Source organism: Dicentrarchus labrax, unplaced genomic scaffold (genome assembly GCF_905237075.1).
Source record: "Dicentrarchus labrax unplaced genomic scaffold, dlabrax2021, whole genome shotgun sequence".
Lineage (NCBI taxonomy): Eukaryota > Metazoa > Chordata > Actinopteri > Moronidae > Dicentrarchus > Dicentrarchus labrax.
The window spans coordinates 21,214,376-21,231,992 of record NW_026136720.1 but is presented as its reverse complement, the minus strand read 5'-3'; the positions used below and the strand labels follow the sequence as shown (position 1 = coordinate 21,231,992).

Sequence of the window (17,617 nt, the reverse complement as noted above, 5' to 3'; positions counted from 1 at the left end):
TAATAAGTCCTAGACATTTTGTTGGTGCAGTGCAGGTGAGAACTGTACTGCGTGCTGTGCCCGATTTTTACTGGCACCTTGATGTTGGGCCTCCGGAGGCACAGGTTGGGACATTATGTGCCAGAACATCGCTCCCCTGAATGATCATGTTAGGTCTGGGCTGAACATGTGATTTAATTTTGGGATGTCCCTTATCTTCAAAACATTGGTGCTGGTGTGTTTGTGTTTTGGAAATGCCCTGTAGCAAATCTGGCTCCTGCTCACTCATTACAGCTTGTTCTGGTAGCTGCTAAGATTCGTGATTTTAGTAATGAGAAGAAAAAAACTTCAGGTGCAAAACTGTAAAATAAGAGTTGAAAGTCTATAAAATGTTATATTGGCAGAAATGGAACATAATATTCAGAGGTAAGTTTTCATTAGTGTATGATCACCTGAATACAGTTGCCAAGAAGGGATAAACCAGACACTGGCACTAGATAGGGATGTTCACATAGTAGTTTTTGCCTTATCACTTGGAAGGGGAGGGTGAAGCAAGTGAGTTATAGTCTGCAACTACATTCTTGGATGCCACTAAATCCTACATACTGGACTTTTTAAATTTTCTACCATACACTTCACTTCATCATTCCTCAGTGAACAGTGATTCAACGCAATTTTTTATTGTGCAGTGCTGGATCAAATATAATTTCTAATATGAAATGTCTTACTCATTATAATGAGAATCATCCACTCTGCAGTGTCCCTCAGCTTTAGGGAGCGTTTTAACATCTTCAGACTAGTTTTAGATGTACTGCAAAGTCTTGGTTCAGTCTTTCAAGGCAATCTGCAGGCAACTGTTGCTCTCTAAAAAACTTTACCAAAATTGTATTTTGAGCTATACAAAATAGTACATTTTAAATTTAATTTAGAATTACAGTTGCAAAATGCTCGCATAAATTGTATCTGACTTAAATTAACTTTCTGTATGTGTAATTTATCTGACCATCTTAATTCCCACTACACGTTCAGAATTAGACATTGTCTTCCTGGGTCTGCAGCTCTTTCCCATTACTGTCTTGTTTATTGTTGATGTTTTCCACTTTGCCTGGAAGTTAACATGGCAAGTGACATGATACAGTAGCTAACCATCAAGCTGCCGGGAATTCCTGTGTTAGCCACTGTTTACTTGTTCCAGACACCTGTTGTCCAGAGCTGGAAATATTTGGATTCATGGGAGTTGCATCAGAGCTGTGGTTGCTGCTAACCTCTTTTAGCTTTCTCTTTAGCCACTGGAGTCATTGTGTGGATCACACCCAATTAGGCCTCAGTCCAGTTACATTCCTGTCTGTGCTGTTGTGGCCACCTGATTTCCAGCCACCAGTCTCTGTAGTCTCACATTACCAGACAATGAGCCATCAACTACTGGACTGTGTTTTATTACAGAGCTTTACATACAGTAGGTTGCATGGGATTATGAAGTGCTGATCCACAAGGATTTTCATTCACTTCCATATTTTAGTTTTATATAACCCTCCCATATGTGACATTGGATTTTATGATAATCTAGGAAACGCTGCTCAATGTAATCCCTCATAAAACAGAGCTGATGATTTTTGGGGATTTTAATATAAACTGGTTAGACAAGAAAACTTAAAAGAAACAATTTGAATTGAATTCAGTCAGGTCCACTCGAATCACCAGATCAACTCAGTCTTAAGTTGATTTGATATTTTCTAACCGTGAACGCATTGTGAAGACTCATAATGGCACTGTCGGATCACAATTTGACTTTAGCAGCCAGGAAACTGATGATGAAATGCTTTGCCAACTATCGCTTTCCAAAATCTGATAAACTTGTAATACCAAAACAGAAACTTGAAGCCATAACATTTAACATTTCCACATTAAAATTAATATAAATACTAGACATATGTTATATATATTTACATTATCCCAAATGTTTCCAACAATGTTGAAACCTAGGGAAATCTGTAGTTTTATTCAGATAACGGTGCAAACAGCGTTGGAGAAACACTGTCTTTTTTAAGGAGGAGACCTCTGTGGATTATTGGGTTCCTGGTATAAACTGACTGCAATGATGGCAATGGTGGTAAAGACAACCATGCTACTTCTGTTCGCTAATTTGTAATTGTTTTAATCTGAGAAACCTACAGAATTTTTACTTGTTGTCTAGGGTGCTGCTATTGTGCCAATATATCACAGTAAGCTTTAATCTTGTTTAACATTTTCTTGGTTGCAGCCAGTTTCAGTGGAAAGGGATAGGAAAATACTTCCTTTTGCTAAAAGGATGGGTGATCCCATAGTTCAATAAGAGAAACAATCGGCCAATTACATGAAAATATTTTCCCCTGATCCCCAAACTGTGACTGCTGGTCTTGAGCAGGCTGTCATGTTTGTATTGGGAAATGGGAAAGTTACAGGTGTTGAAGAAAAACAGGCTAATAAATTCTAGTTGTATGGTGCAGCATATACACCTGTTTATTGGTAGTGATAGAAGTTAAACACATTGTCAACAAGTTAAATAGCAGAGTGTCCATCTTGAAGAGAACAGTCCATGACCTTCTGTGTGTGCAGGCGGAATGTTTGTAGGCTAGTTCCTGTACATCGCAGCAGTCACTACTCTTGCTTTCTTGAAAAACCTAAACTGACCATCATCTTCCGTGGAGTGAATGAGTGAGTCAGTGAGTTATTCTGTGGGGTTTTTTCTGTATGCATATCTCCAAATGCACACATCGAACTGTATACTATAAGAGAGAATTGTCATACATCTGTGTGTTTAATATAGCCGTAAGTGCAGTCTGAAGTCATGCTGGGATTTGCTGGGAAGCTGCTCTGGGAACAAGCTGACCGATTCACCCCCCCCAGCTCCATTCGCCTCCCTTCCCTTGGGCTTTATGACCTTAGTTCCCTCTCCCTTACTGGGCCTCCTCCACCTCTCCTCTTTTCTCTCCTCCCCCCTCTTTCACCTATTAGCCTCTTCATCTTCACCTCTCCATCCCTGTCGTCTTTTACCTTTTTTTTCTGCCTTTTATCCGGCTTGGTCCAGTTCTCTTGTTGTTTGGGTAAAATTGCCGCTGCTTCCCTCTGGGAGAGGTCTGTGTCTCTTTCCCTAAATATTAGTATTAACCTGAGATTGGATGCTGGACTTCACCAAAAACCAAAGCTTTACAATAATCTAGAAAAAGCACTTGTTTTGGTTAAAAGCAGTAGCAGTTCATATTTCATATGTTGTTCATATTTTCATTTTGATGCCTTGTTCTAATTTTGGAAAAATGGAAAACATGAGCTGGTACTGATAGATCTCTCCAACTATTTTTGATATCCGCCCCCTGCCTGTGAAGTCACGTCTTTCCTATGTGAAATTTAGCAGCTGGCACTAATCTCGTGTTAACAGACACGCCGTTAGTGGCATCTTGAGGATATAACAACGGATTGTAGAGCGCAACCAATGTGGTAACACTTCAGAAACAAATTCAGGAGGAATACATTTTAAATGTGCTATGATTGCCATATACAGGGTGCGTACTTCAAGAGACAATCCTATAACCAGAAGATCAGAATTCCTAACAGCAGCTTCTTAGCAACAAATCATTGGCATGGAAATTCAACGTCTTATGAGAAACATGTAGACTTCTTAAGACTTGTGTTTGTCTTCTGAACAGTTGTAGGGAACAGAAGTGCAGAAACAAGGACAGGAACTCTAACCAGCTTCCCACAAACAAATATTATTTTTGTACGTATGCCTGGCAAAGACACAGAGGTACAGCTCCTGTGAATCAAAGCCCCAGGTCATTGCACCACCTGTGCACCCCTGACAAAGCTGTTTTGACCTGAATCCTGATCTGGATGGTAGTACCCTCTGTTCATTAATGTTGCAAGTAGAATAATATGCAACCCCATGTTCAAACAAACTGCAATTCAAATGCATAATAATCAAAACACCACAATTAACTGAGACTAGCAAGATCTGCAAGTCTTCAGGTCTTGTGCATTGACTTCAATGTTGTAAATATGATATCAGACACATTTAAATTCTTCTTGTATTAAAATAAAAAACAGAAAACGACAGCAAACTCTTCTCTTCAAATTCTCTGTGAGACTGTAAACGTAATTCATCTGTGGACTCACGTGGCCTTGCAGCGTAATCAGACACAGTGTTCTGGATAGGAATATTTCCCAGTCTCCAAGTCTCAGTCTATAAATAACCATGTTTTCCTTATGGTGTGGTGTCTTACTGACTCAGTCGTAAGAGAGGGAGGGTAGGGGGACCAGGCCAATCCCCAGAGGATGATGTTTTTATTGATTTACACCAACATTGCCACAACTGCCATCTTGTGTATTTTCTAACAGAACTGAAGCTACTTAGCTAGCTGCATAAATGTAAAAGTGAAGTGGCCCGTGTGGTCTGATCCAACAGACGAGCTACTGTAGCTCAAACTGCTAAAAAAGGGGGAAAAAGAAATTTGAAATGAGCAGGAAATGGGCGTGTCAGGAATAACAAAGAAGGATGGCAGGCGGTGTGACAAGCCGTGTAATGCTGGTTCTGATAGAAAGGTGTCAGAACACATTGTGTATGGGGCTTTGTAACAGCCCCATACACAACATGGGCGTTTGCTTTAATTGCGGCCACTATAGTTTTTCCTTTGTGCCATGGTTAGCCTAGCTTAGCATAAAGAGTTGAGGAAGACCTGGCAGCCTTACTATGACAGAAAGGCTTAGGCATTCTGTGCACAGTCACTGTCCCCAGCTGTTGTTCACCAAGAAATAGTTCCAGCACATAATGTCTCTTTAATGACTGCATCGAATGCTCTCGTAAGTGTGCACACTCATAGTTCTTCAGGAGGGAGAAAAGACAAGCAGGACCTGAGCTGTTGTGTGACTTACCAACTTTGATTCTCCTCCTCTCTGCAGTCCCCTGACATTTAGGTTGCCATGGTAACAGGGGCGTCCCACGGCAGTGGGTACAGGGTGATTTGCCTGTCCGGGAATGTTGCCTGTGGCGAGTACCTCACCTCTTGACCACGTGGACCTGGATTATGGATTTTCCTTCCCTCCCTCTTTCTTTCTAGTCTTCTTTCATTTTCTCCCACACACACTCAGTGGAAGTAATTATTTTGGACGTGCTACATTAATTTGTGTAATGTGATTTTTTTGTATGTACGTATGCAAACTAACACTCGTCTTTGTCAGTTTGAGTGGTCTCAGCACAGGCTGCATATAGTAAACACTGTGCATTATTGCATATTTAAGCAATGCCTAAATACAATAAACTGTACCTTTCAAATTGTAACAAAATAAACAAAAGGTTTCAAGTTTCAAACACAAGACACAAAATTGATTTATATTATTTAGAAATGTGACAGTGGTAAATACATTTAGTAGAGCCAAAAATATTAATATAATACATATTATATCTTATCGTATATTGTATTATTTTTTCAAGGGGTAGCAGATGTTAATTTCAAACAACCATCTACAGGAAGAGGGGAATCAGACTTCCATATGATTGTTTAAAGCTCCATGCATCTACACAAACCCATTTTTACACATTTTATGGAAGTATGCACTAATAGTTTCATAATTCCCAAATATACAAAGTTCTGGATCCAATGGGGAATACTTTCTGTCTTTTCTGTCAGTGTTTCACAGATTTTTAATGCAAGACCAGATGCAGTGCAGATAAGAGTGTTGAAACACTTCTGACAGTTTAGATTTATGTAGCTTCTGCAGTGTGAGATCTGCAGTAATTGACCAGGAAGTATCTTTTCAGTACATTCAAAATAATAATTATTTTTGTCATAGACTCAACTTTTAAACCTTCAACTTTTAAACCCTATTCTAAAACTAAATCAACATAGAATTGGCAGTTGAATTGGTGTGTATGACACTCAGAGTGTAAGAAGGGCAACGTGTTGTTGTCTCTGACTTTGTATGCAATTGTGTGCCCTAATTAGATGTGTATGTTAAAAGGGCACTCAGCTGATTGAATCATGCTTGAATTTGATTGCACAAGTACAGATAATCGTTGCATTGACAAAGGCCACGACAGTGTCGGCAGGCGGAGGTATTTTTGTGGAGAGGATCATGCTGAGTGTTGGCTCCAGGGTTCTTAGTTCCTGTCTCTTCACAGTAAACATCATGTTTAAATAGATTGTGATTTAAAGAACTGCTGAGTCCATGTGTGTCTCCATGACCACATTTACTGTCTACCGTATACAGCACCCAGGGCGACTGAATTGTAATAAAGTGGGCCAAAGCGATATATAATACCGTTGTAAGTAGATCCAGGGCACACTGAAGATCTAATTAACTAAACGTCTAGATCTGTCCCAAACACTGATTCAGCAACATTTAAGAAAAAAAAATACCCTTGTTTGTTGTTCATGATGCAGTTTTTTTCTGTAACCCTTTACTTTCTGCTTCTTTCATTCTTTCTTATACTCTGTGTACTCCTGCTGTTTTGATGCACTCTTCTTGTTGACAGTGTACACAGAAAAACACGCAGTTCTTGTCTGTCTACCTTCTGGGACTGTGGTGTGATTTAACTAATGACAATGAATGTAGGACTGAGCAGTATGACCTAAACTTTATTACCCTACATTTTAATTGTTTGTCAAATGCATTAGAAGACTGCAAATTTAAATTAAGAAGAGGTAATAGCCTAATGATTACTACTAAACACAAAATACTGCTGAGGCTGATGGGAATGTCAATACTTTTGCAGGTATTTAATCATAAACCACAATACTGGACACATTTTGACTTTATGATGGCGCTAGATGAAAAGTGAGGGCATCACCAAGTTGATTACAATTGATCCTGGTGGGCACATAAATGTCTCTAGCAAGTTTCATAGCAATCCATCCAATACTTGTTGAATCATGTCACACACTTCAACCTTATGCTGGTGCTACAGGAAACGTCAGGGGATCACCAAACTCAGTAGGATTCATCTTGTCGAGAGGAATGAAGGTTGGCACATGAAATGAAAAATCACCAGGCTTTATTCTCTGATCGCATTTTCAAATTCTAAATACAAATACATACATTAAATACAGTCTTCATACTTCTGGACTTGTTTCTGTAACTACTGTTGCCCTGCATAGTCCACTTGATTCTGCTGCTCTATTTCCAACTTTTGTGATGTGAAAGTGTCTAACCTTTGAACAAAGCTTCACTTGATGAGTAAAATTTCTGTACCATATTATTTCTGTTGTGTTGTCTGTCTTGTGCATTTGTTTAGCACATACTGTCAGTGAGTAAGCTGCACTAAAGGACATGCAGTGAGATGTAATAATGCTAGCAATGCATTTTAAGGTATGACAATTGAAACCTATTCTATATGGAGACTACTATACAGAATCCTTATCATGAAGTACATCTCTGTCAGTGTGAAGTCTATGCCAATTATACTATCTGCCCGTATACTAATCCGTTACATTTAGCCCTGAAACTCTACCTGCCACACACACCCATACTGTACACACACACTAACACACCAATGAAATGGAATCTAGTGAAAGTTGAGACTGCTTGTTAATGACAATGACTCCATCTGATTCCTTTTCCAGTCGGTGCCCTTGTTTCCGACCATGTTTCATAACCAGTTATATTTATATACATATTGTGTCTCTGTTACTTGCTCGTATCCCAGTTAAGATCTGATTTGGAATATGCTGTTGTCAGCACCTTTAAAAAGGCACAGCTGTAGGTGTAGCATTGTTTAAACACCAGTATGTCATAATCAAATTATGATGCCCTTATGTAACTACTGCAAGCAAATGTTTAAGTCTATTTTTATAGCTCCTTTTTCGAGCATGTGGGACTTCTGTCAGTGACACAGTGGCATCGTTTTCATGGTTCTCAAAATTAGGATAAAGTTTCAAGGCACTTCCTGCTGGCTAATTAAACTTGTTTATCTTGGTGTTTGGCAGGTTGCAGCGTTGCTTCATCAGGGCAGTAATGACCGTAAGCTAAACAAGGCTAAAAAGCTGTGTGTGTGTCCGGGCCAGGACGAGGGTGGTGTTAGTGATCAAGCAGATGATTGGAGGGGATTATCTCTCAGTTGCCTCTGCCCATGCTGGAAGTATTCTCCTCGAAATGCCATCAGCTGTTGCATACAGTAATACAGCACCAAGGATTATCTGTGCAACAGTGTTTTTTAAATTAATTAAAAGAGGCTAAGTCATGAAGTAGTCGTAGTAGGATATTATCATGGTTTTAGTTAGTACTAAGATAGCTTTATTTGTGAGGCCTAGTAAATACCTATGTTGTATGGACTAGAAACAAAGAAACCAAGATAAATGGAAACTTCTTTTGAGCACATTAGTTTATTGCTAGTTTACTCACTGACCCATTTGGACGTAGGGAGGATGACAGACAACAGTGAAACATTCATCTACTCAAATATTGCCCAAAAGTGCCAAAAAAGTGACTTTTCCATCCAACAAGCATTTTATATTTTGTATGAACATTGGAGCTAAAACACTGGACATCTTTTGAATTTACATTTTGTATGACTTTTTTTGTTATCAAAGGATTTAAACATTTCTGACTTTGGCTGACTCCTCTGATAGTATCAGAAGAGACACTGTGGCGGCCTGCAAAGCATACCAGGACTTTCACCAGGATTTCCTCTTTTGTTTACAAACACAAACTTGTGCCAACAAAATAATTTGAAAGATTCTGAAATTATATGATAAAAACACATAACTGCTTTAATTTACAAAGCAAGCAAGGAAAAATATGGAAAAATATGGATATCACTTCTTCCATTTGAGTGAAATGTTTAACCACGATGATTGCAGTGCAAATGTTTTTCAGGGGATTGTTTTTGCCAAACCATGTCCTTGCGTACAACACATGCAGCCTTGGCAGGGTCTTTTAGGAAAACAAGACATCCCCAAGGACACATACAGCTCTTGGCCTACTAACTTCCTGTTCAATACACTTCTCATTCCCTGCAAGCATGTCATAAAGCACGTATTCTAAATCAAATGGGTAATGATATGAAATGAAAAGTCAAGCGAGCACATAGATGTAAGCATTGACACGCGCACACACACACTCACTCTCATATGATGATATAAAAAGGAGACAAATTGTCATGTGATGTCACTGTTAACTGGCAGCTGTTCACTTCGTGAGTGACCTTAGGTATACTCAAAATAGAGCATGGGGGTATTTGCAAGTTCACATCCACGACTTACAACCCCGCTGTGTGTGTGTGTGTGTGTGTGTGTGTGTGTGTGTGTGTGTGTGTGTGTGTGTGTGTGGGTGTGTGTGTGTGTGTGTGTGTGTGTGTGTGTGAGTGTGTGAGAGAGAGACAAGAAACGGGATGACCCTCCTTGGTTTCATCCAAGGAATGCATGATGGGGTGGGCGAGCCATTTTAGGCCATAACGTCACTCGTGAAAAGGAAAGCCCATGAGGTCAACCCTTGAAATGCAAATAATTTGTCACCTCAGTGCTACTTATTGTAAAGATGATGATGAAGGTACATGCTGCTGTTGGTCATACTAAAAGTGGTGTTTGTGTACATGTTGCCTTGCCCACTGTGACACTGAGATTGATAATGGATTATGATACGATCTTTAGGCATATGTCACTGACTTACCCTGCTTTTATGTATGTGCATTTGAAAAGTTAATTTTATGAAGCTACATACATGATGCATAATGAGAAAAACACAATGTTTATTACCCTGATATACAGATGATTACATCCTCCTTAATTTTAACTTTAAGTAATACTGTAAACACATTTAACAACAACTTATACAACTGTAACTCTGTCCTTTACCTACATTGAATGTCTGAGCTGAACTTTTGCTGTCAAGTGTCAAAAGCAATGTTTAGACTACAGAACAGTTAGTATTAGGACATAACTCATCTCTGTTACCGATATGAGCTTGTAAAACATTGAAATAACGATAATCACAGAAGTAGAAAATAAAACGGTTCATATACTATGAGTAGTAAGCAGAAGTTCATTTGACAGACTTGCTTGTATTGCACTGTCATTGAACTATCCTGTCACACCTACTATGTGCGTCAGTCCTTGATGTCACCCATGACATTACTGTATGTGATAGCAATAGATGTAACACGTAACAACCATCTCTGTTGAGTGAGAGGGACGAAGCATAAATTAAACTAATGATAATATGATAATACTAATGACAGATGTTTCCCTCATTAGATGGTAGGATATGTTTTGAGCGACCCGAGGTGCAGAAACAGGAGTTGCTTATTTTCCTGGCAGCAGTGAAGATTTCTATCTTGAGTGTTAAAATTAGAGTCACAAGAGGGCTGAATGGCTCAGGAATTGATTTTGTATCAAAAATTAACATTTCGGATTAGAATTGAGAAAATGTGACACCGATTTATGTCACTCTGATCAGAACACATCTGACCTGAGTCACATGTGTGAGAACAAATCTGCATTGGGATGCTTTCAGCCGCAGTGTCAATGTTACCGACCCAGCCAAGCTGTCATCAGCAGTGACACAGATAAATTTAGCCATTACATCATTATGTTAAGATGATGATGATACTGGTACTGCTGATGAGTCTGGTGTTTGTGTATCTGTTTCCTTGTTTACTGTGACTTTGACTACATAAGGCTGAACATCCTGTGTGACCGTCTATGGCCTATCTGTCCTCCTGTTCTCCCATCAAGTTTTGAGTGTGTGTGTAACATACGATTGAATTTAAGATGGAATGGTGGTGTGTTTTGTACCACAAATACAATCCTGCTCACCATTATTGGCACCCCTTCATTTTTTGCATAACCTCTACAATATCTTCAGAAATAAATAGAAAAGTACCAAATTTATATCATCAGGATCTTTTAATTGGAGGTCCAAAGTAATTTAACAAAGACATTTTTTTTTTCAATTTACATATTGAAATTTCAAAGAAGAAACAGAAAAAACAGCATTTGCAGCAATAATGGCACCCCATATTTGGTTGCACACCTGTTGGCAGTGATGACAGCCTCCAAACATTTCTTGTAGCCATCTATAAACTTCTTGTACTTCTCAGCTGGTATTTTCTCCCACTCTTTCTTTGCAAATTGTTCAAGCTCTTGAACGTTTGCAGGTTTCTTTTCCCCAATGGCAGATTTCAGCTCATACCAAAGATTTTCAATCGGATTGAGATCAGGACTCATTGCTGGCCATTTTAAAACAGTACATTTTTTCCTTTTCAACCATTCCTGCGTGCTTTTGGATGTGTGGTTTGGGTCTTTGTCTTGCTGGAGGACCCATGATCTCTGACTCAAACCAAGTTTTCTTACACTGGGTAGGACATTTCGCTCTAAAATCTCTTGATACTTCTGATTTCATGATTCCTGTGATACGGTCAAGGCCTCCAGTACCAGATGCAGCAAAGCAGCCCCACAGAATTATGGATCCTCCACCATGCTTAACTGTTGGTAGGGTGTTCTTTTCCTTGTCGGCTTCATTGCACCGTCTGTAAACAAACTGTTGGTGTGCATTGCCAAAAAGCTCTATTTATTTCATCTGTCCACAGAACATTTTCCCAGAAGGATTGTGGTTTGTCCAGGTACTCTTTGGCAAAGATTAGTCGTTCCTTTTTATGTCTTTTCCTCAGCAATGGTGTCTTCCTTGGCCTTCGCCCATGAAGCCCTGTTTGGTTTAGTGTGCGGCGTATGGTACTTGTTGAAATCATGACCCCAGACTGTTGCAGGTTGGCCTTCAGGTCTTTGGATGTTTGACGTGGTGTTTTGTCCACCATTCGCACCAACCTACTAAGACTTCTCTCATCAATTTTTCTCTTCCCCCCCACGTCCAGGGAGGTTCTTGACAGTTCCATGCTTGGCAAACTTCTTAGTAACATTACACACTGTTGAAACAGGGATACCAAGGTCTTTGGAGATGGCCTCATGTTATGTGCTACTTTTCCCACTGCGCATGAGCGAATCGTTTGTATGTTCTGAGTGAGGAAGGTGGGTTGTCGTGCGGGAGTGGAAGTAAAGTCATGAAAACGTACAGTTGTCATCGGAGTTATTGAACTAACACCTTATACCCTTTGGAGGTCTTGTGTTTGCTAATTATTGCACTTCTGATGTCCTCAGACAGCTCCTTTGTCTTCACCATTGTGAGAAAGGAACAGGGGATAACAGATGGCTTTTTAAAACACGGAAGTCATCATTCATTGGCTAATTCATGTCACATGGGCACAGACAATTTATCATCATTTGTGATTTACCACAGGTGAGTCACAATGTGTTTCCATACTGATTTACAGCAAAGGGTGCCAATACCAGTGACACAGCAAGCTTTAAGTTTTTCTATTTTTTTTATTGTTTTACATTGTTGTTTATCATTTGCTCTTTTGTATCAAACACGAGTTCTCTATAGAACAGAAATGTTTCACTTGATTAATTTTTTTCAGAAGATATGCCACATTATGTATTTAAACTTCATGGGTGCCAATAATGGTGAGCAGGACTGTAGTAAAAATTATTTAGCACTTTTACAGTCCCCAGTGGGTTTCAGTCAAAACAACAAAGGTTGTCTCTTCCTCTGTGGCATTGCTCATGTTCTTGTCACTGATATTAATATTAATAGAGTTCATTTGGTACAAAAACTTGTACACTGTGACACTTCCATAACATTGCAACCTTGGTGGTTTGTGGTTGTCTGTGAATGTGACGGATGCTTAATGTGTCATGGGAATGCTGTCTAACACCAGTTGTGATGACAGAAAACTCTGTAAACTTTAAATTCAGTTATGCTGAAATAACATTATTCTCTTTTTTCTGTGCCATAAAGAAATTCCAAATATCTGCAGCATCTGAACTACTACTCAAACTCTCACTCAGACTTCAGGCAAAACTATCCCTGAATCTGGTGAAATACATGTGGCAATACATAAGACACATCTTCCAACATAATACAATGTGGTACAAAAACACCACAACTCACAGACAGAAAAATTGCCACAGAGTTCAATCAGTACTTCTGTAACTGTCTTATAGTATAAGCTTTACAAAACATAGTTATTTCTTGCAGAGCTGTGTCTGTTGTCTGTCCCAAGGACTCTGTCCTGCATTTGAGTCTCTCCACCTTGACTTTGGTTTGGTCCACTTTTCTCGCTGCTCTAGTTCTCTGTTGTCTCTGTTCTGCCTGACTCGCTCTGAATATGTCACTCCATTTTACGTCTCCATTTTTGTCTCGAGTGTCTTCTCTCCCTCTGCTTCTGACCCCCCCACACACACAAACATGTTAAAGCCCCCACACCCAAGCACATACTCGGACACACACAGATATTCTCTCCTCACATGTTTATTTTGGTGGGGTGACTGATTGACTGACTGCTCCGAAGGCCGGAACCATGACTGAGAGGGAAGGAGGGGACTGGGAGGGACCTGGCAAACGCTGGCAGTAGGGAGAGAGAGAGGCAGACACTGAGTGGGTAGTGAGCTGCTATAAAAGAGAGAGCTGGAGTTGTCTGTGGCATTAGCCTCAGCAGACTGATATTCACCCACACAAAACGAGAAACAGCCAGAGAAAAAACAGACGTCAGGCAGCAGCACCGTTGAAACAGAAACACTTACACCGAGGAGTGAAGAGCAGAGGCAGACCAGAGCAGCATAAGAGCAGTTTCTTTAAGACTGGTTATCTTCAGTGTGCCTGGACTTGAAGGAGTGTTTGTTTGGCTTGACGTTGGACAAACTTGGGACAAGGCACCAGAACGAGCAAGGGAAGACAAGTTTGAGACGTGCACCGTCAGTCAACTGTCTTCTTCTAACTGTTCACACTTCTGTTCTACCAATGGCGGCTGTGCGTCAGATGGTTATGGAGGCTTCGGGCTTCCACGTCCTGCCGGCCCACCTTATGGCATCAGCCATGGAGGAGTTCCCCCAGCAGCTGCCTGTCCCCAAGGGCCCAGCAAGGGGTAAGAGCCGTTCCCGCCGATCTCGCGAGGCTCGCTTCAAAACGCAGCCTGTCACTTTTGCTGAGATTGCAGAGGTAGAAGAGGAAGGTTCCTCACCCCTGGAGGAGGAGAGGGCACGTCGTTCCTTCTTGCAGTCCCTGGAGAACCTGCGGCGGAGCACACAGACCCTCCATTGCCCACCGGCTGCCCATCACAGCTGCACCCCCACACCAACACAGGCCAGCCTGGACTCCAGTGACTCCGACTCCACCCAATGAGTGGTGTGACATGCCCACATCTCCTGGCCCCCATGTTCCTCGCTTCTCCTTGACGCCGCTTTGAATGGATGCCAACTGAACTGAACCAAACTGGCTGCGCGTATGTGTGTAAGCTGCTGCTGTTATACAAAACTCTGCATTTAATATATACTAACATATCAACATACAGTATGTAGTTTGAAGATGCACTTGATGCATATCTGTAAGGATGTCTACCAGTGCCTCAGGCTGCGTATACTGCTGTATAGATATGATAAGTGAAAAAGTAGCAGATGACCCAGTGTTGAACACACTACTTTTCAAATGTATTCCTTTTCTACTGTAGATGTCTATGAGGAAAAACTTGAATGATGAAAGATGGTTGATATTTTTCCACTTTGAAGTTGTATAGGTATTTTTGTTTCAACCCAGATTTTTCTACGTGACCAGTCACAATAGAAAGGACTCTTCAAATACGTTAGTATTGTGACTTACCACGGCGTACATACCTTGACTAAGCAATGTACTGAGCATCCAGAGTGACCTGGCCGTCACTGAAGCAGTAGACTACCATTACAAAGCTTTGTCAAGACTTCAAGCTCTTGTTTTCCAGCTTCACAGTGAATGAGATCTCTGCTCTTGTTTTAATTCCTGAGCAAAAATTGCCTTTCTAAACATCATTATTTATTCTCTTATTTTGTTCATAACCAAGTGGAGTTGTAGATGTGATATTTTATTTCTCTTTCTGACTTCTGAAGTCATGTTGACTTTCAAAGAAAATCATAATCTTTATACTGTATATTCGTTTTACTTTATACATATATTACAATGTTTGTTATTATGTACTTTAATAAATATTTTCAAGTATTTTGAGTCATTTTCTATTTTCATTTAATTTTTTATTTCTTTTTAGTAAGTGCAGTTGTTGAAACAAAATATTATTACTCGGCAATGAGTTGTGTAACGACTGAGTTGTACACAGTAATCCAACCTGATTTACATTTAGTCAGCTACAGTGAAACAGATAGAAACTAATACAAGTAAACAATGACTAGACATGCAAAGGTCAAAAGTCTCAGCACCAAGACAATGGATCTGAGAGAACATTATTGATCCTAAAAGGTTGATGTATGACAGAGACAGTGATAAAGTGCCAACACACAAAATCAGTAATACATAAAGGAGGAAGTTACGAGGCAGCGGGAAGTGATGTGTAGCCTTTACAGGCTGTCCATCTCCATTGTTATTGTTAAGATAAACTGATGTCAGACCCATATATAAACACTCAATACATGAGCTGCGTCTACTGCATACTTGCTCAGTTGGTGACGCACTTTCAGGTTTAATGTCAGGTTGCCATCAGTAAACTCAGCCACAACAACCACCCTGAAATAAGTACCCTCTGGAGCCTCACAGAGATCCACTGCAGCCATCCCTCCTGTTGCTAATAACCCTACTCTCCTAATCCACTCGATGACAAGTGAAACGTGGTACATGACTTCCATCCGTCAGCAGCATGTTGCAGACTGAGACAGGGCTGCAGGGGCTTTTGTTGAGAACCTGCTTGGGTTGCATGTGGCTTGACTAAAAATAGAATCTGATTAAGTAAATCTGCTAAAAGAGAGAGAGAGACGTTCTCTCCAGAGGTACAAGGGCTTAAGAGTTGAAATGTGATGTGGGTGCTGTGAGGAGATGTAATCACAAAGGGACACAGATTTGGAGATCAGTGTTTATGAGGCAGAAAGGGATAGCAGAGGAGGTCACCATTCACAGTTAAAGATAAGGCTGGTGTTATTCTATATTTTTCTTATTGTCAGCAAATCTAATAGAGCTAAATCCAACAATACGTCAATGCCTCTCTCAACGCTTTCGGCCAAAAGTGACATACACAAGACTGAACGCTTAAATAAACGCTGAATGCTGGAAAATAAATTACATTCATATTTAGAATAACATTACTATCTGCAATGTTCTTAGAGTTTATTTAAACCATTGACTCCATGCTACTGACTAGCTTCCTGTTTACAAATCACCCATCAGTCAACACCACGAAGCAACCAATGCCAGAGCCACACCGTGCAGCCAAGCCACAACCAGCCGGCCAACCACAGCTTAGCTTAGGCTACAGTTAGCTAGTTCAAATGTTGTAGATGTCCCTGCCTTGATCGCTCTTGGCTAGTAGAAAGCAATCGTTTGCTTTGTACCGTTACATAATTTGTTGTTAGTTACAATTAACACAGTTTGTCATAATACCTACCCTGAATCATAGATTGTGATCATGAACTAACATATCCACTCAGATAGTATTTTGCTAGTGATAAAGTTAGCGAGAAAGCAAGCTAAGGTTAGCCAGCCAGCCAGCCAGCTTCAACCCAGCCACGCTGAATAACAGTCATCTGGTGCAGGCCGCCTGTTTGTGTGTTTGACTCTGTGTTGTGGTGGGTGCTGGTCATTTGCGGGCTCTATTTATGAGCTTATGTTAGCTAGAGTTGCACACTGTAGGGAAGTGGAGAGAAAAAGACACTCTGGAGCACACATAAACGTCACATCCTTTGGATATTGGATTTTTACGGAAAATCCGACCTGTATCCCTACATAAAAACGCATTTTTTAAAGTTATGTTACAACTTGTTCACACATTGGCAATAAAAAGTAATACATAAAAAGTATGTAAACTACTTCAGAATTTGACATAACCTTTAATAGATTATGGACAACAATTAAAGTATGGCACAGAGAAATAAGCCACATTAGACTACGTATGGGATACTTGCCTGGATCAAATCAATGTTGGTTTGGGTCTTTTCATGGTATTAGATGAAAAATACAGAATCTTCATGCATATTAATGTGTGCACACACTTATTTTTATATTTTTTGCAGTAATATATGCACTCTCATATTTTAGTGCAAGATAAATGCCAACATCATTCATCATGAACGTACAAACTGACAACCCTGACCCTGCTGCTGCGTGACATGAAACAAAGCCCAACTGCCCCTCTCCCAGCCAATAGGGAGGATGGACAATGACCAGCTGGTAGCACATGAACAGTCTCCATACCTCTCTCCTCATCTCTCATACAAACACACATATTAGTCATTGTTTGTCTAGTGCTTGTAGAGCTGTCATACTTAACCACATCCACAGCAGAATTACGGCCTGTTTTTATGTTCAACAGCGTAACTCTGGAAGCATTTGCGTCACTGAGATTTTGCTAAAGAGTGCGTAACAGTTTTGAGAAAGCGACAGAGGTAGAAAAGAAAAATATTTGTCATCATGCGCTGGAATGACCTCAGTTCATGTTTCCACTTTATGCATCCTATATTTTTTTCCCACCAAGTCTTATATATGAGGATACTTCCTTTCTAATTAGTTCCACTCTCTGATTCTACTGCCTGAAAGATGCTTAGTTTCCTAGAGCTGGAAATACAAATTGGCTCAGAATGACAGATCT

The 17,617-nt window shown here is 40.2% G+C and overlaps 1 protein-coding gene across 1 annotated transcript; it reads left to right on the top strand.

The window, feature by feature from the left end:
• The first annotated feature begins 13,456 nt into the window (after nt 1-13,456).
• cunh11orf96 (chromosome unknown C11orf96 homolog) lies at nt 13,457-15,027 on the top strand. Its single transcript, XM_051382781.1, has one exon. It carries the CDS (start codon nt 13,801-13,803, stop codon nt 14,179-14,181), a length of 381 nt encoding a protein of 126 aa, XP_051238741.1. The 5' UTR covers nt 13,457-13,800; the 3' UTR covers nt 14,182-15,027.
• The last annotated feature ends 2,590 nt before the right edge of the window (nt 15,028-17,617 follow it).

Coding starts and splice junctions, on each gene's coding strand:
- cunh11orf96 (XM_051382781.1), top strand. CDS start 13,801: ATGGCGGCTGTGCGTCAGATGGTTATGGAGGCTTCGGGCTTCCACGTC.